This window comes from Arvicola amphibius, chromosome 2 (genome assembly GCF_903992535.2).
Source record: "Arvicola amphibius chromosome 2, mArvAmp1.2, whole genome shotgun sequence".
NCBI lineage: Eukaryota > Metazoa > Chordata > Mammalia > Rodentia > Cricetidae > Arvicola > Arvicola amphibius.
This window is the reverse complement of record NC_052048.2, coordinates 171,438,472-171,459,017: the sequence shown is the minus strand read 5'-3', so window position 1 is coordinate 171,459,017 and position 20,546 is coordinate 171,438,472. Positions and strand designations below refer to the sequence as shown.

General features: G+C 36.9%; 1 protein-coding gene across 1 annotated transcript in view; it reads left to right on the top strand.

The window, feature by feature from the left end:
- Slc13a1 (solute carrier family 13 member 1) overlaps window positions 1-20,546 on the top strand; it is an 84,535-nt gene that overhangs the window by 45,256 nt on the left and 18,733 nt on the right. Inside the window, exons 7-8 of the mRNA XM_038320401.1 lie at window positions 4,615-4,766; window positions 16,747-16,866. Of these exons, the coding sequence (XP_038176329.1) occupies window positions 4,615-4,766; window positions 16,747-16,866 (272 nt within the window). The remainder of the gene's footprint in view (window positions 1-4,614; window positions 4,767-16,746; window positions 16,867-20,546) is intronic.

The following is a 20,546-nucleotide window of genomic DNA, read 5'->3' as shown; positions in this document are numbered from 1 at the left end:
CCCTAATCCAAATTATGTTATTATAATGTTAAGATCATGGAAGAATAGAAAGTCTAGGTGTGTTGAGGGAAGAAAGCTGGTGGGGGGATGTTAAATGCTGCCTACGTGGAATATAAAAATTGAATTGCAATGCCTATATCTGAGAAAGCAGGATATGTCCTGAGCTGGGACTGGTGGTGCAGCCATGTATTTACAGCTACTTGGGAGAATGATGCAGGAGAATTCCAGCTCAAGGACTGCCTGGGTGAGCTACAGAGTGAATTCAAGGCCAGCCTAAGAGGCTTAGTGTGACCTTATCTCGAAATAGAGAAGTAAAAAGCCTGGAGATGCACAGACATTGTTCTAGATTCAGGCTCTAGTACAAAAAAGAATTGATAGTGTGTTAACACTAAGGCGGGTGCACATATACACAATAAGATCTGCCAGATTGTAAGCTAGCTGTTGGCAAGCTGAAACTGCATAGCAAGAACTAACAGCCTTCATAATCATCCTTTTATAGTGATTGGAATAGAAACACAAGCCTTGATGTGTTGTTCACAGTGTATTCAGGTCATTCCGGTGAACAGATCTGTGGGATCTCTAGAGACTATTGGTTAGCTGTTGGTAATTCATATGCACAATTTCAACATTCAAAGTTGGAAGTGTGCATCTTGCTCCTGGCATCTGCCATCATTGCCACCAGGAGGCATTGCAAAGTGATACCTAGGTCTGGGGTGTCTGACTTGTCTTTGATTATGCCTCAGATTTCTGTATTTGGTCGTGACTGAATTGGAACTATTTCAATTACTCAGAAGATATCTAGCAAGGTCTTAGATATCATATCTCCATGTGTTAACTAAAACACTACTGTATGGCAGGTATTGGAAGGGGTTTAAACTCTTAGAAGTAGGTTTAAAACCTCACATACATAAGAAACCCATTGGAAGGCAGAGTAGTGAAGAAATCACCTAGAGGGAGCTATGTTGCAGGATCTGTGGCTTCAGTTCTGTGGTGAATGGCTGTCACATTTAAGGCTTATTTTATTATCTGAAAAAAAATTGTGCTGAGGATACGAAATATATCAACAAGGCCGCAGATACTATAATTACATGATCAAGAAATACTATTATTAATATTTTGGCATATCTTTTAGCATCATCTCTAGTCACCTACGTACATGTGGGTATGTATTGTGTTTGAGAACGTGTGTCAACTTGTCTATGTTATTTCATAGAAGTCTCCTTCACCGTATTACATAAGCACTCTCTCATCGCAACACACCCATGACACAAGAGTCCCCTCATCACCCTGGCACGAGAGTCTTTCTGGCCACTTCATAACTCATTTTTCTAGATGCTTCACATTTTATTTTAATCCTGCTTTTCTTTGAAATTCTTATATTCATATTCTCCTTCCCCAACACCTGACTCAGTAGAAAACAAACATACAACACTCGCTAAAAGCCTGCACTATGAAGCCACAGAATGATGATTTTCTCATCTTTTATTTGCAAACACATGCGTCCTTTTGGGTGGGGTCTAACTGTCTATTTCAAGTGATTCAATCCAGCTTCTTATTGCTCTGGTGCCAAACACTTGATTCTAGATTCAGGTTATTGTCTTAAGATGACATCGAAGATGAATTTGTTGTAAAGCTTTCTTTTTTATATAATTTCTGTATTAGCAATTGGCTCTCCGTGCTTCAGTGTGACTAGTTGACCAGTTTCCCATGCCCAATACAAAATGACAATAAATCTCAGGTTCATGTTTACTAGGATGGGCAAAACATGTATCTGCCATTCTACACCAAAAGCATTCTTTAAACCATTAATGGGTGTAATCAATTAGTGATTATGTTTACTTATTGTGAAATTCGAATTGACCTTAAACTTTTCTGCCTGTCTAAATCTGTCGTAACTACACAAATATCAGTTAATGTGCTCACACTGGAATTAATGCTGCTTTTACATTTTCTATTCAAAAAAAGACTGCGGCATCTCAGTATGAAATTATTTTTATTACAAACCTGCCAGGGCATTTCAATGATTATGTTTATATGCAAATATTTGAAGTTCATCTTCCATATAAAAATCTGTATTTTCATTTGTTTTTAAATCTGAAAGCTTTAACATCAGTGGGGAGCAATACATAAACACATTTTCAAAACTCTGCATCTATTAGTTTTAAAATGTCCAAATTATATACCACTTTCTGGGTTGTTAAATGTCTTTTTATAGTAAAAGTATTTTATATATAAGCCATACATTTCAGGATTCACTTAGGTTCACAAATGAATTTTTAATAAAGTTTGCAATATTTTGAATACCATTTGGGTAACTTTTAAATAGAAAAAAAACACATGGAAGAATACAAATCATTTCCATAGAAAATACAAGGCAAATAGTCTTTATAAATTTCTTTCTTTGGGGTGAAGAATAGATACCTATGGGGGATGACCTTTAAATTAATTAAAAATAAAAGGTAAATTATAGTCCATAGTACCAGACTCTGCCATTTCCACATCCATGATGACTTTTAGAGAGCAGTCATTTTTTCTTATCATGAGTTTGTTAAAGGCCTTACCCTGTCAATATCACAGCTAGCATGCTTATCTGTAGGGAATACCAATGCACCTTGTTGTGCTTGGTGGGTGGGAGTACATTTTGTTGCAGGCATTTTATAAAATACTGTAAAGGTTCTTTACAAAATGAACTTCAGAACTAACCTATGATCCATCAATACTATTTCTGGCACATATCAATAAGAAGTGCAATTAAAGTTACAGATAATGTCTACTCCCCAGTATTCATTGTCGAACTACCACAATAACCAAGATACATGGATAAATGTATTTTTAAAAAATGTTCTTGGGTACCACGATAACCTGTGGATGCACTTATATCAATTCTTAGCTATTTAAGATGTGTCTGATATACTACAGATGTAAAAATATTCTTACATATTAAAATATATATGAATATAGCACAGTAAATATCAAGTGCTAATATAGTTCCTAGATTTATTTGAAGATTGAAGCATAAATGTAGAATAAATAAAAGAATAAATGTAAAATCATCAAGGGTTGAACCATGGAGTCTCAAAGATATTACTAAATCAACCCAGGTCAGAAATAACATAAGATGACGTTATGGCTTTGGTAATGGAGGAATCTAAACAGATTTGCAGCACTTTAAGTAAAAGTGAATAAATGGAATTTAGTGAGTGGAGTAAAAGAATATTTAAAGGAGGACAAATAACACGGAATAAGAGTTGCAGCTCTGGACTTTAAAGCAAAACAACAATTTTATTACCCAGGAGTGCCATTTTAGACACTGACACTGTGTAATTCATTTAACCTTTCTGTGTCTTATGTCTTCATCTGTAACTTGGTTTAATACTGCCCATGTCTCTAAGATACAAAATTTACATGGATACAACGCAGTTCAGGAAATCCTTAACTGTATAGTGTGTAAAGGTGATACTGAGCAGAAGCAAGTTGAATGTGTCTAGCTCCTGCCCCTGTGACTTCCCTCCCTGCCAGGCCGGACAGCATCCTAGAATTGTAAGCTGAGTTAAGCTTACAAGTGTAAGCTTTTTCTGCCTGTATTTTTTTTTCTTTTTTCTTTTTTTGGTTTTTTGAGACAGGGTTTCTCTGCAGCTTTTTTAGAGCCTGTCCTGGAACTAGCTCTTGTAGACCAGACTGGCCTCGAACTCACAGAGATCCGCCTGCCTCTGCCTCCCGAGTGCTGGGATTAAAGGCGTGCGCCACCACCGCCCGGCTTCTGCCTGTATTTTTGTCAGGATATTTTTTCACAAAACAGAAATGAAACTAGAACAAATATTTTGGGTAAAATGGAGAGACCAAATTGGAAAGAATCATTAAATGAAAACACTAAATAAACACTAAATAACTACTTCAGAATAAGATCAAAAGTATAGAAAAAAAGGAATATCCAACTTATATATGTGTGTGTGTGTGTGTGTGTGTGTGTGTGTGTGAGTGAGAGAGAGAGAGAGAGAGAGAGAGAGAGAGAGCACATGTGTGCATGTATAGGCATGCAGGATATTTTGGATGCTATAGTGAGCTTGTACCATGTTCCATCAATAACATCAGGAAACTATAGGAATCTTTGGAAGTTATGATGAGTAGGAAGAGATGAAGGAAGAGTTGGCTTAGAAACAGAAGAGAAGCATTAAGGAATGATTGAAATTATCTTTGTGAAGTATTTCAATGTTTTATTTAAATGTTTATTTTATTGTTACATTACTATGAACAAGAAGGTATTATGTTATTAGTCAGCCCAGGTTACTATAACAAAACACCACAAAATCCCATTAACCACACGTATGTGTAGGATTCAGCTCTGCCAGGTTTAGGGGTCTGGTAAAGACTGCGTCCTGGACACAAACATGGCTACCTCCCTGCATTTCCACTTGGTGGGAGAAATCTTAATGCCTTCTTTTAAAGGGGCTTTGATCTCACCTCATGGCGTTAACTCTAATTATCTACCAACGGTTCCATCTTCAAACACCATCACGTATATGACACAAGAAAGTTGTAGCACATTTATTATATAAGAAATGTTGTTCTGACCACAAGGAGAGCTGTTCTCATGATGTATTTTCTTATTAACAGAACAGAGTCACAGGAGTAGCATATCGGTCAAAGAGGGACCACATGATGTGTAAACTCATGTGTTTATCTATTACTTACTCTTCAACCATTGGTGGGCTGACGACAATCACTGGTACCTCCACCAACCTGATCTTCTCTGAGCACTTCAATACGTAAGTAAAATCAGATTGGTGCTTTAACAAGTGGACAGCAAACAAACCATAGAAGTTTTCTTACCTGACTAATCAAATCCAGGGACTGAACTGTTATTCGGGAGTAACGTATCGTCGTTTCTTATGAGAATGTCTCTAGATCTAGAGACCTTCCTCTGGACTGAGGATGCAATATGCAGGATCTAGTAAATTATTATCTACTTGTAGGTTCATTCTTCTGCTAATCTAAGATCAGATCATGATTTTATTCTGTCAACATCACCAACAGCAGGCTTATTATGTATGGGGTGTAGCAGAACTCCCAACTGAGCCTCTTACCAGAGAGGGAAAATTTGTTTCATTGTAACTAATTCAATAATGTGATAATGAGTGGGCATGCAAGTGCAGTGTTGCATGAGATGGTTTATGCAGAGATTGGCTACTGAGCATTTGGACTTAAATGGTGATCTGTGAACACAGGCTCTAATTGCAAGAGGCTGAAGCTGGCAACTCCAAAAATATCTGAAGCATTAGGTAGCTACCAGAGATGAAAGCATCAGAATATCCTAGAGAAATGTAAATAATTAAAGTTTACAGTTGTGAGACCAGAATTTTATAAAAATTGAGAAATCTGCAATTTCAACCATGCTACTGTTTTAGTTAAAACTTCTACAACTTTGCTTCCCTACTTTATAAAATTTAACCAAAAATAATATTTCTAAGATGTAATTCTTCATATGTAAAATAATCACATTTTGTAAAAGTACTATGAGAAGTAAATGTGTAAATAATGCTAAAATGTTTGCATTGTGTAAAACTATTAGAGCAGCCATTAGAAATACTTTTGTTTGAGCTCAGAAAGAAGGTTTATTTCACGTATTAGAGGTACATTTTATACCTGCTGGAGTACTTGGAAGATGGAAGGCATTTAAGAAGCCCAAGAAGAGGAGATAGGCATTTCTCATGAAAGACAGGGCTCAGAATCAGGGAATTAATTACACTCTAAGAAGCAGAACCCCAAGCTCTTTGGACCTTCTCAAATTATTTTTAAAATGATTTTCATACAAAGTTTCTCCAACAAATCCAACCCTAAGAAGGCCATTCCTTGTTCTCCAAAGAGAAGCATCCTATGTACAAAGAACAATGATGTAGAAGTTTGGGCTCAGCACTGAATACCTTTGTGTGCATTTAATGTTTCTGTGTATACACATTTATTTTAATTTATACATTTTAATATAAGTATATATTTATGCTATTTTATGATTTTTAAGAACAATATATTTAGATAATGTTTTCCCCTTTCTCAACTTTTCCCGGATCTTTCTCATCTTCCCATCTTCCTATTCTCTTTCTCTCTCTCTCACCTAAACAAGACAAAAATTAAAATCAAAACAAATTAGCACATGAAAAAACAAATTAAAAGTCTTAAAAAATATAGCGTACATTCCCCATCGTTTAGCTCTACCTGGACACGGTGTCTACCCTGAAATGTATTTGATATAACCCAATGCAATCCACTGGAGAAAACTGAATTTTCCCTTTCCCATAGGTATCCATTGCAAATAGCTTCTTGGTTAGGCATGGAGCTTTGTGCCCACTTCCCATTCTAGTAATGCTTCATAGGTTCAACGATCACTTAGGAGAAAATATTTGAAAGGTGCTTGATTCATAAGTGGAGGACATCTGAAATTTAGTGTTGAAGGGCTGTATCTGTGAACACCTAAATTCAGAACTGGAATTGGACCTGAGTCATTTCTGCAAGCAAGATTTACACCCATGGTTAAGAAAAGCGATTCTGCATCTCAACCAGCTCTTCAGAATTTTCTTCCTAATGTTGAGACTCACTTACTACTGTTAGTGACAGAGGACTGCTGTTATGTATCGGATAGTTAATGAAACCACTTTCTACAGTTGAATCCACACAGACTTTGCCCCTAACCTTCGTGGTCCTGTGTAGTATATCAACCAGTTTTTAAATATTACTATTTTTTCATCTTTTTCTTGATTCTTTGCATGTGGGAATCTATTTGTTGTACCAGGTCAAGAGCATTTTAAAGTATTTGAACAAAAATTTCAAACTGTTTTTATGAATCTACTGTCCCTGATCATAAAATTTAACTAAAATTTTCTTTAAATTTAAAAATTGCTTAAAATACATCCTGAAAGGAAGTGTTTGTCTTCAACATTTTGCCTTTGCACTAATAATATATTGAAAGAGTGATTATAAAATCAGATTCACCATTTGATAGAAATACTGTTATAAAAGAGAAAATACATGTCATTTTATAAGTTTTATATTATTAAATAAAATAGATACTTAATGAGCTTTTCCTTGATTAGTTCTTTGCAAAATACAGTAGTATCATAAAACTACGATAGGACAATGTTGATTCAAAATCATTGAAAAAATATCAGAAGCTTAAAGCTCTCCAATATATATTGTTATTTTTTTATATATTTAGAGCTGGAGAGAGATTCTGCTTTATTTAGGAATTCACTAAGGCAATACAATGTTGTCCTCTTTATATGGCTTGCTGTTGTTTTGAAGAATGAATTTGCATTTTTTTCCTTCCAAATGCTAAAGACTACAAAGGAACTTGAATATCAGCAATTTCTGTCATTGATATTTAAAGTAAGGTGCCATCTTCGAAATGCACTATTGAAAGGAAAATATTACATAACCTACTCTGAGTTCTTTTCTAGCTATTTACCTGCCTATTTATCTTCTATTTACTATAATACATCTACCAATAAATCCACGTGTCATTTTTATAGATAGGGTTGAGAAATAATAATAGAACATTATAATATAAATACACCAGTACACTCTATAAAGGAGTACTTCTGCTATATGCTACAAAACATTTGCTAGTGGAAATCTGACATGATTCAGAAAGATTTTCAGGGCAAACACTATGTACAGTAATAAAATTAGTACAAATAACTCATAAATCAATGGAGCAATGTCTACAACATATTTTCTAAGGACTGGGGTAGTATCCATTCTCTACATAATTTAGAGTATCCGTGGGCTCCCAGGTTGGCATTCTAGGAGTCTGTGGAAAGGAAACCAATGAGGAGTGCATTACTAACATGCTGACACTTGATGAAAGGCTACTTCTGAGACGTTAGAATTTAAATCTAAGACACTACACACCCAGAAGGTCATTATAATTAATTTTGAGAGTTTCAGGTTAAAGAGGGGTTAAAGCAACTTTGATATCTCAGTGGTTCCAAGAACTTCTATAAAAGAAAAGGCAGATTCACTGGAAAAATTAACACACTTAATTGGGACAAGCTAACATGTCTTAGTAAATACCTAACCACAAGAAGATCTGTAGCAGTCTTTGTAAGTTTATTCACCTAAGGTAATTATAAGTTAAATGGTATATCTTTACAAGTAGAAATTAAATTCTTGAACATTGAATTTAAAACATTCTAGGAAAAATACAAAGGAAAAAGTTAAAAGAATACCAATAGGAAATTCTGTCCATAAGGAAGGTGAAGGAAGTTAATTAAAGTAGGAGAATCAGAAGTACTCGGTATTCTAATAGCCAAAACTGAAGTCCACCTTTAGAGGAAAAGGTGAAACAGGGGCTCCTGAAGGGACCAAAGGGCAAGGAGATGGCTGAGGAAGAACACAGTTCCCCTTTATGTTCTGGAAGAGAGTGGGCTCAATGGAGCAGTGGATGGTGCACACATTTAGACGGATGAAGAGTGGAGGAAGTCCTCAGTGGGGAGAGAGAGACAGAAAGTTGACATTATTCACGTTTGAAAAGGACAAGAATAAATTTTGGCCTGGATAAAACTCAGGGGGAATTCTTTTAGAACAAAGGTAAGATTTCAGTCTGGTTTTCACAACTGAGAGAAATAAAAACTCTTGGAAAAAGGAGGCTGAATGGAGAAGTAAGGAGGAGAAAGCTTCTTAACAAGCATTGCTGGAGACCAGCTGTAGCAATCTATGCATGAATCCACAAGCACTGATCATTCTTAAGGCTCATCCTAACAACTGATAATGTTTACATCAAGATATACTTGTGAGAAGAAATGTATTATTGAGAAGAGTTGTTATTTTTGTAGTAGTAGGGGGGTTTTCATGCACTATTGCCACAAAATAAATGACAGTTATCAATCAAAAGAGAAGTATAGCAAAAGAAAATGGGATGTTATCCCATGAAAAATGATATAGTTTGATAATTATAAAAATATATTATTAAGGTTTTAAGTTTTAACTGTAAAATTATGGGCATTAAAAGTATCTTGGAAGGATCATCACAGTCATTCTTAACTGTGTGCCCAGTCGTTACAGCAGTCACCTTATCTACACGAGACAAGCTCCAAAAATCTCAGTGGCTATCTAAACCCATTGATAGTAACCAACCACAATGTGGCATTGGTTACATGTATAGTACTGAATTTGTAGTCACTGTAAGATATTTTTACAAAACCAATCAAAACTTAGGAGAGCAACATTCTGTAATGGAGATTATAAAACATAGCTACTTTCTTTCTTGAAAGAGTCAAGGGAAGTATGAATATTGTTAGATGATTGATTGCTGTTTTACAAAAAATTAAACTGTGGCCAAGCGGTGGACTATTTTAAGGTTCAGGGGGCCAGAGAATAGTAAAAAAAAATCCTTTTGTGACTGGATGGTGGTGGCACATGTTGGCAGAGGCAAGTGGATCCTTGTGAATTTGAGATCAGCCTGGGCTACAGAGCAATTACCAGGACAGGCTCCAAAACCACACAGAGAGACCCTGTCTCTTAATAAATAAATAAATAGATGATAGATAGATAGATAGATAGATAGATAGATAGATAGATAGATAGATAGATAGATAGATAGATAGATAGATAGATAAAATGAAAGAAATGCATTTGTTCTTGCCTTGGTTTCAAATCCTACCTGGCTACCTTATTGTCTTTGCTACTCCCAGATGAAGAAAATAAATTTATTTTCTCTCAACACATTACTAATTCCCAACAACTACCATGGCTCTCACTTTGGAAATGAGCAGTATAAATCTCTTAGAAACAAATTCTCTGACATGTACCAGAGAGGAAATGTGGGGACCAGTAAAATGCCTAAGCAGGTAACGGTGTTTGCCATCAAGATGGGCAATCCGAATTTAATTCTTGGCACCCAGATGATAGCAGGTGACAACCAACTGCTGTAGGCTGTTCAATGACCTCCATATATGTTCATGACATGAACATACGCACACACACACATACACACAAACCCACACCCATCATACACAATGCATAATCTTTTTTTTTAAATTAATAAATGTAGACATCAAAGACTTTGGATCATACGTCAGTTCAGGTTTTAGTCCTGTCATATATCAGCTTAACTTCTTTGAAGATCAGGCTTTTATCTAAACAGGGGAAATATTAATTGATTAGCATAAGATTAAAGTGCAGCATGTGTGTGGCTCTGCATAGGCCCTGGGGATGGCAGCATTGTCAACTGCTCCACTGTGTAGCCACCTTGCTCTGCTGTTATTCTTTGAGAATCCCACACGTCTGGCTTTGATCATATCCACACTCCTTCCTCCGTCTTCCCCATGTCTATGTGCCAGTTTCTTGCCCTCTCATCTTGGTGTCCTTCATGTTTTTCCTTATCAAGGCCAGTTTGTGCTACCCAGATATTCTTGGATGTGTGGTCTCCCACTGAAGCATGGTCAGCTTTTCAGGGGCTACGCTCCTGGGGAAAATCGACCCTTCCCTCCCAGCAGTTGACAGTTTGCAACGGCTCCCCAGCTAGAGATGGGACTTTACGCCCACTGCCCCTTCCTGCTGGGATTTAGTCTGCTTGGACTTGCCCAAGTCTTGTACATGCTGTCACACTGCTGTGCACTCATATGTGCTGCTTGTTCTTGCTGTTAGGAGTTGTGCCTGGCTCCTGAAAACAAAAAGCAGTCAACACTTTCAGACTTCTGGTAAAAATAAGTATCTCTCAGAGTCCTCAAAACCAAAGCTGAGAATCAGCTTAGCCTTGCACAATTAAAAAAGTTCTAAGTCAAAAGGATTACAATAAAAACGGATTATAATCAGTATAGACACCAACTCATTATGACTGTTAATGATCCAGATCTTCAACAAGACTGTAGATTTCCATAACTGCATCCTTTCTATTGAGGCTGTTTCTGTGCATTTTTCATTGATATTAAAGTTAATTTATCATGTTCATAGTTGGTCATAAGAAACACAATAACAATGCTATCTTCTTCACTTGGAAATATACGTGCTTTATGTCCAAGCATATCTGTTTTAGGTGAAAAAATTGTAGCTGTTTTAAGTGCCCTTAGAATAAAAAAGATTTTATACTAGTTTATGGGTATTTTAGGCACACATAAAACTTTCTAATTTTAGGTGGGACCTGTAGTTGAAGACACAGTGGGTTAGTTATAAACAGTTTTCTTTTTTTTAAATTGAAACTTCTCCTGGTTGAAAATTCCATTTGACTTCACAATCTATGACCTTAAATAATACACTTTGTCCATAAGACTTAGGTCTTTACCTGTCAAATGGAAGTGCCATCCTCAGGGGATTTCCTTAGAATTCAAAGTTCTTAGCCTGCTTGCTCATCCTTGTACCTTTTCCTGACCTCTTCAATCAAGGTGAGCCTGAGCATGCACTGAGATACAGTTTCACACCCAAATCTCCGTTTTATTCCTGCCCGATCATCCTTCCCTGGCCTAGAATCCCACCCATGCACTTATGGCTTCCCATTTTATATCTGCATCTCTGCTCTCTCCTCTTAACCATGGACTCGTATCCTTAGAGGTCTATCAAAAATCACTTGGAAAACTAAAGGGCATATCAAATCATTCTGAATCTTTGTTCCCCAGCCAGCCTGTCTCTTAGACTTCACCGTCTTCAGATGTGGCACATTTTCTCCGTATCTACGGAAGGAATTCTTATGCTCATGGGTTGGTAGGGTTGGTATTGTGAAAATAGCCATCCTGCCAAAAGCAATCTGTTTATTCATATAATTCTCATGAAAATTCTAATGCAACTATTCTCTTCTTTGAAAAAAATTTCTTCTTTGAAAATCTTAAAATTCGTAAGGAATCACAAAAGACACCAGACATGCAAAGCAGTCATGAAGAACAACAACAACAACAGCAACAAACAACAAAACATTGCTGGAGATATACCATACCTTACCTCAAGCTATACTACAGAGTCATAGTAATAAAAAGCAGCATGGAGCTGGCACAAGAGACACATTGGTCAGCTTAATAGTGGCATACAACTGAGGACCCAGAAATAAGTTTATCTAAGTACAACCACCTGAATCTTGACAAAGACACCAAAAATACACATTAGAGAAAAGACAGATCCTTTAAAATTTTAAAAATATATAATTATGTCAGCTTTTCAATTCCACTTTTTCCTCCAAACCTTCTCATACACCCCCCTCAAATTTATGGCCTCTATTTCAATAACTATATATGCATAATATATAATAATATTCATAATAAATAAGGTATAAACACTTTACTAAATATATAAATACCACCTGTTCAGTCAATATAATGTTACTTGTATGCATATTATTTCAGGGCTGACCATGTATTGGATAACCAATTGGAGGCTCTTCCCTGGAAAAGACATTTTAGTGGCATGCATACCTTGGAGGTAACCAATAGCTCTCTACTTGGACTCAAGGCCCACTCAGCAAGAGGGGAGACATGCATGGTACTGCAAACTTATCCAGCTACTCAGGGTTAGTGAAGTCATGCTTTTGGAAAAGAATCTACAAAGGCTAATTTACTAAGCCCACATAATTCCTAACTATATTCTAAATATTTATTCTTATATATCCACAGGCAAGACATCACTTTCCACAAGTACTGCGGGGGAAACTGGATATTGATTGATATTCAGACAAATGAGATTTGATCATAATCTCTTACTCTGTATCCATTTATTTAAGAATATCAATTTGTAAATGGATAAAGCCTGTTGCTTTCTTTTTATCTTTATCACCACTAACAAAAACTTTAAATTGACACATTAAAATCTCTTTATATTTACAAGATGCAAAATTATGCTCCAACACATAGTTTCCAGGTTCAAATTATTCACTATTATGTCTTTTATGATTATCCATAGTAAAATTATAGAAAATGACAGGGTTTCATTCCTTAGTGGCTGAATATAACTTCATTTGTATATCCGCCATATTTCCTTCATTCATTACGAGCTGACAGTTTGATCGCACCCATGTTTAATATGATTGATGGAACGTTCAGCATGAGTGTGTCCTCACCCATGTTTAATATGACTGACGAAAACATTCAGCATGAGTACGTCTCACATGCTTTATTTTCCAATTAAAAGCAACAGAACCTCCTGGACATGGTAAAGCATTTTCTTTTCATCTAGTTCTACAAATTTTTAGACTTTTTAAACATTATCATTTGCTAGTTTCTAATTATATAAACATAAACCAATCCTTGATTGTCTTCAAAGTAGATAAAAATATCAGTTATTATTAAGCTGATAATGCTAGCTCCAGAGGTCAGGAGATTCAAGAATTTTTATAAATTCAAAGAAAACTCTAGAAAAAAAAGTTACAAGTCTAAAGTTGTGAGCAGCTAATTATTTTGTGGAAAAAAGTATGGATTTATTAAAAGTCATGGGAGCAGCACAAGCAAGGTGCCTCTGAGTCTTTACATTACTTAGAAGCTGTCTTCAAGAAAAAAATTAAAATATCTAACTTTACTACGTACATGTAATATAAGGCATTTCATCTATATATAATTTAATTTTTCATGTAATATTTTTTGATCATGTTTTCCCTCTCCCAACTCCTTCCAGATCCTTCCCACCTCCTTACCTGTCTGACTTCAAGTTTTCTCTCTGTGTCAAAACTAAGGGAAAAATCAAAATAAACAAACGAAAAACCCCAATGAGACAAAAGAATGCCCAAAGAAAGCAAAAAGGCCACAGAAAGCAAAACTAAAATGTGGAGTCTTTGTACTGGCCGACTGCTCCTGAGCCCGATGCCTCACTGTGGTATGGGTGATATGCCCAATGGTAGTACATAGGAAAAACCTGACTTCCCCTTACCCAGCAGAAATCAATTGCATATAGCTTCTTAGTTCATGATGGGACTCTGTGTCCACCCCAAACAGAATGACCAAGATCAAAATTTTTATGATTTTTTTTCCTTTAATGAAAATATATTTTTCCTTCCCCCAGGTCCTCTCAGTTCTTCCAGATCCACACCCTTTCTGTCTCTCATGAGCATCTAAGGAATAAAGACAAAATAAGATAAAAACAAAAAGAAATAAATTAGAATAAAACAAACAAATAGAGGGAAAAAAGAGTCAAAGAAAAAGCATGAGGAACACATAGACAGAGACACACAGGTTTGCATACACAGGAATGCCATAAAAAGACAAAACTGGAGGCCATAATACACATGCAAAGTACCTATAAGGTTTTAAAAGAAAAATAGAAAAGCAAAATGTCCAATGCACTGCTATGAGACAAAGATCCCCCCCCCCCAAAAGATGCCTTTGAATTTGCTTTATGTTGGTTAGCTACTGGTGGGGTCGACCCTTAAGAGTGGTTCATTTCTTCATTGAGAATCTCTTGGAGAAAACTAAATTTTCAATTGCAAGTAGTTATTAATTGGAGCTGGATTCTATGTTAGGGACAGGTGTGTGTGTGTCCATTTCCCCTCTCAACTCTTAAGTTCTAACTGGTACAGACTTATGTAGGTCGGCCCTGGGTATGCTGCCCTGACCTCTCTGAGTTCATATGTGTGTCAGTGGTGCTGGCTTTAAAAGCCCTATTTCCTTGGAGTCCCACATTTCTTCCGACTTTTACACTCTTTCTGGCAAAGGGTCCCACGGGAACCCACAAACAACCCAGGGTACCACCAAAGCTTTTGGTTGCTCTCTACAAATTGATAGTAATGCCCCATTGCTGATGACTACACCTACATAATTCACTGAACACAGAGAAGTTGAACTGGTGCCTCTGTGGTGCCTGCATAGAGTCTTCACCCCTATCCCTAGTGTTCATGCTACTGGAAGGTACTCTGTATTCTCTCGGAGGAGAAAGGTAAACACTAACACAGCTACAAATCCTTCAGTATACAGTGATAACCTATACTCAAGATAAGTCGGTACGATAGTGGTTTAAAGTTTGTGGGAACGGCTAATGAAGATCTGATTTTATTTAAGGCCCATGCCCTGAGATGGAACAGATAGATACCTGACACTGCTTGGGTAGCAACAAACCCAACAGTAGATAACCCAGGGACCTAGAATAAAGCCAAATACTATGATTCTACTAAAGGGCCTTAGGGATAAAATGACTCCTACCCACATTCTGCTATATTCATAGATCAGTGCCTTGCTCAGCCATCATCTGAGAAACTTACTTCTGCAGCAGGTGGGAACAAATACAGAGACCCACAAACAGACAATTTGCAGAAAGCTTTAAATGGGATGTCTCCATCAAAATTTCAATGAGTTTCAAAAAGTTATGTAACCCAGACTAGCCTGAAACTTGAAGTCTTCTATTGCAGACTCTCAAGTGTTAACTTACAAGGCGCCTCTAGGCCTGGGTATACAATTTTCTTAAGCAACAAAATGCAATCTGTTACTTAAATATGTTGTATGACTTTTCCTGAGGAGATATGAACAAATGCCTACTCACCTCAAATATAGTACCCAGAACAGGTCAACAATAAGCTATTCTATTAAGTTCAACTTGGAGAAACGTACTGGAGTTCCTTATAGGAATTTGGATTGCTCAATGACAGCTGTACCACTAAAAAGCTCACACTAGCACAACTAATGACTCTGAAATGCTACAATTCCGTGCTGACCTTGCATGCAGCTCATTGGGTCCCAGAACTTCTTCCTGGCAATTGTTTCCTGATTATAACCCTGCAGAGTGGCTTTGTGGTTCAGTTTCGGTTTCCTGAACTTGTATGATTTGTTTACACTCAAAGCCTCATGAACTCCACTGTTCTCTCCAGGAAGCTATGCTTCAATTTAGGGAAAATTGCTATGCAACAAATGGTAACAAAAATCGAAAATCTTTATTTTTCACAAAGCTTTCTGTATTTTGGCATTTAGAAAAGCACTAAAAACAGGTTTTTAATTTTTAGTATATATTTAGATTTTCAACTTTCTTTTTTATCACATGAAGAACATATTAATCAATACCAGTTATTTTTCACATTTCTAGATATAAAATGATTATAAAATGATTGTAATGTGATGATTTATTTAGTATTTAAAGTATATTTTAAATATTTTAAAGTAATAAATGCAAGGTCACCAAAAAAATGTTTGTTATCTTAGCATGTTTAATTGCTAATGTTTTCTATTATGTTAATTTGAAAGTAAAATAACTAGCAGATAAAGAAAAATCAGATGTCTTACACAAAATGCTTTCATATGGTCCAGAGCTGTCTCATTAGACTGAGCCCAAAGTTAGAATAGCCTCATATATCATCAAGATGTACTATGCTTTTGGTAAAAAACAAAACCAACAAAAAAACCATGAAAAACACTGAGGAGACAGTTTGAGCAGAAACTAAGTTCTTCACAGATATGGGGATGCCTACTACCAGTGGGGAATGGTACCCAACAGTGAGTTCTTCCCAACTTATCTGGTTAGTCTTTGTTCATTCTTAGTTTGATGATTTGAACAACAACAATAAAACACAACCCCTCGTGCACACTTATTTATTTTGTATTTGATGAATATGAGCTACAGTGATGGGTGTTTTTCACAAGTATTTCATGAGACATTGATTAAAAAGAATAAACATTAGAAAATGACCCTCCTCCTTTGGTAGGATGTAGTATAATTATATAGTTACAGACCAGGGGCCGGAGATAAAAAAGAATGCTAGTTAGAGCACAAGAATGATGTAGACTGTTGATATTTTCCTCAGACTACCAATGAAGTCTCATCGTTTCTCTCTTTCCTAACCCATTTTCCTCTTTCATATAGACGCTACCCTGAGTGTCGTTGCCTCAACTTCGGATCCTGGTTTTTGTTATCCTTCCCGGTTGCTGTTATCCTTCTACTCTTGTCCTGGATCTGGCTTCAATGGCTTTTCTTAGGATTCAAGTAAGTAGACTTTTACTTTGATGTGATAAAGGTACCTATGACCCACGCTTTTAGCTTTGTTTCCAGTGTTCTTTCTCCCCTGTGTAGTCAGAGGTTGTGTGTTCATTGCTGGCTACCCAGACCTGTTGACTGAGGTTTCTTTCCCACGTGGATTCACAGCCATTCCATCCCAAAGAAACACACAGAGGTCTACATTAATCATAAACTAGTTGGTCTAGTAGCTCGGGCTTCTTATTAGCTCTTATAACTTACATTAGTACATAATTCTTGTCTGTGTTAGCCATGTGGCTTGGTACCTTTCATCAGCGAGGCATTTTCACCTTGTTTCCTCTGCATCTGGCTTCATCTGTGAGAACTTCAGACTGATTCTTTCCTCTTCCCAGAATTCTCCTGTTCTTGTAGCCCCATCTCTACTTCCTGCTTAGAAACTGGCCAATCAGCATTTATTAAAATACAAGTGACTGTGACAGAGTACAGACCATTGCCCCACAGCACTCCCTCCCCCCTTTTTTCAAAACAAGGACTCTGAATAAAATCTCCTTTGGTTAATTATTTTCCTGACCATTATCCATAACAACTTGTAAACAACATTCTAAACAAAGGCAAACATCCATAATCCACTTTGGGGGGAATATGGGCATAGTTTTCCAGACCACTTTCTGCTGATTGGGGAGTGCTGATAATCTTATGGGGACCTAAAGAAAATTTTGAATTGCGGTCAAGTCCGGAATGGAATATTCTGTGAGGCCTGGTCATCTCAGACACAGTTTTGAAACCACTCTGGATGCAAAACTCAAAGGAAACTCCAACAAAGGTCCTCTAAAATGTTGGATGATCTGGACCATCAGCTCCTATTAGAATTCTTCAGGGCATCTTCCTTGTTCAAACCTGATTTTTCTTAGCCCAGAATGAATCCACAGCCTCTCATTTCCTGAGGAAACAAACACAAACCTCTTTTCCAAAGTAACATAACTTTTGACTTAAATTTTAAAGTCAAGACATTTTCAAAATATATATGTTGGATTAATCCAGAAGCACTTATAATCAAATATCTTTTAGCAGCTTTTGATCTTTCCTCAGCCATCAGACAATTTAAAGACAACACACTAACATACAGTATCCAGACTCTCTGTGTATTTTTCATCTTTATGTGGCTTTATTTTAAACTCTTCTTCTTTTATTTTTATTTTTAATTTTTGGCTTTTTCAGACAGGGTTTCTCTATGTATTTTTAACTGTCCTGGAACTTACTCTGTAGACCAGGCTGTCCTTGAACTCATAGAGATCCACCTGCCTCTCCCTCCCAAGTGTTGGGATTAAAAGTATGTGCCACCACACCCAACTACTCTCTTTTTTCTTTTCTTTTTTTTTTTTTTGTTTTAAGGACTTTATTCTTTTTCTTTTCTCTCACAAGCCTACATATATTTTCAACACAGTATAAGACATTTAGTTTTCTTCAACTTTGAATCTATCTTTACTGTATATCTTTTTTTCTGACCACATAAGTCTTTAATTTGCTAAGTGACATAGCTAGGATTAAAGCTGTGAGTTTGACAGAAGGATTCACCCCCATTCCTTAGCTTTCTGGGGGTCTAACATCATGGCAGAGTTACTGGTGGGAGCCATGTTTATTGCCACAACTCTATGGAGTTTAAAAGTCCCTGACACCACCAAGAAGCATGCTGTCATCAATTCATAAACACCATTTAAGTGTTTGGTGGCAGGGTCTCTTAGAAGAGTTGCAAGGCTTCACAACTAAAGCTGAGTCTAGAAACCTCTCTTAAATGAGACATGCTTGCCTCTAGCAAAGAGAGCCCACCTGAGAAAGTGCTGCCATCAATAAGCTGTGTTTTACTCTGTTATTTTGTGTCGAGAATTACTTCCCAAGCTCTCTAAGGTTTTCTGTGGATGCAGTTGTCCACATTTGTTGATAGAAGTTTCTGTCCCACCTAGACCTGCAGCCATTCCATCCCCAAGAAACACACAGAGGTCTACATTAATCATAAACTTTTTGCCCTAGTAGCTCAGATGTCTTATTAACTCTTATAACTTACATTTGCTCATAATTCTTACCTGTGTTAGCCATGTGGCTTGGTACCTTTCATCAGCAAGGCATTCTCATCTTGCTTTTTCTGCATCTGGCTTCTTTTGTGAGAACTGCAGACTGACTCTTTCCTCTTTCCAGAATTCTCCTGTTTTTGTTGCCCTGCCTCTACTCCCTGGCTGGTTGCCCTGCGTATACTCCTGCCTGACTACTGACCAATCAGCATCTTATTAAAATACAAATGTCAGGATACAGACTATTGTCCCAGAGTATAGACCTGAAATAATCAAATAGAAACTGTATTATTACAACACTGCTTGGCCTATTAGCTCATGGTTCTTATTGAATAGCTCTTATATCTTAAATTAACCCATTTCTATTAATCTGTGTATCACCTTGTGGTTGTGGCCAACTAGTAAGGTTCCATCCAATGGCGTCTGTCTTCTGGCTACATGGCTTCTCCCTGACTCCACCTACTTTCTTCCAGAATTCAGTTTAAGTTCTGCCTATCTCTACTCTGTTCTGCCATGGTCCAAGCAGTTTATTTATTTATTAACCAATAAAATCAACACATAAACAGAAGGATTTTCCACACCACCCCTATGCTCTGCACACTGTATTTCCACATTTTAACACGCAAAATCTTAAGATATATGAACACATTTTTAGGATAAGCTGGAATAATTTAAACAATGTTAGCATAGGCAGAGTCTATAAAATACCTCTCCAGTTGGTTTCCATTTTAATCTTAAACCAGTATATAGTAACCACTCAGAAAGGCATACAGAACTGATTACATTGTGATCCCCATCCAACTATCACAGGGAAGTTGTGAGAAGCCATGGCCTCTACTTGTTTTAAGAGGATTTCCCAAAGATTATCAAGATAATTTCAACTGTCAACATGATAGCTCCAGAGTTGATTAACACCTTCAAATTTTAAAGTAAAAGAGTCTGAGTAGATTCTCTGTGGGGAGCTGTTGGACTAGTGATTAGAAGTAAGGTATCTTTCTCACTGGTCTATTACTGTGAAGGACACCATGATCACTAGAAATTTTATAAAAGAAAGCGTTTGATTGGGTGCTTGCTTACAATTTCAAGTTAGTCCATTATCAACATGGTGGGAAATGTGGCAACATGTGTGGTGATAAGAAGCTGAGAGTTATATCCTGATCTGTAGGCAGAGAGAGAGAGGGGGGAGAGAGAGAGAGAGAGAGAGAGAGAGAGAGAGAGAGAGAGAGAGAGAGAGAAAGGGATAGGGAGAGAGGAAGGGAGAAGGGAGGAGAAGGGGAGAGAAGGAGAGAGAGATTGGGCCTGAGATAGACTTTTGAAATCTCAAAGCCCACCCCTAGTGACACATTTCCTCCAACAAAAATCACACCTGCTAATCCTTATAATCCTTTCAAAGAGTTCTATTCCCTGGCAACTAAGTCTTCAAAGATGTAAGCCTATAGGGGCTGTGGTAGTTTGAATGTAATTGGCCCCCATAAGCTCATATGAAGAGGCAGCATTAGGAGGTGTGGCTTTGTTGGAATAGGCATGGCCTTGTTGGAGGAAGTATGTCACTGTGGGGGTGGGCTTTGAGGTTAAATGTCCTCAATATATCGCCCAGTATCAGAGTCTCATTTCCTATTGCCT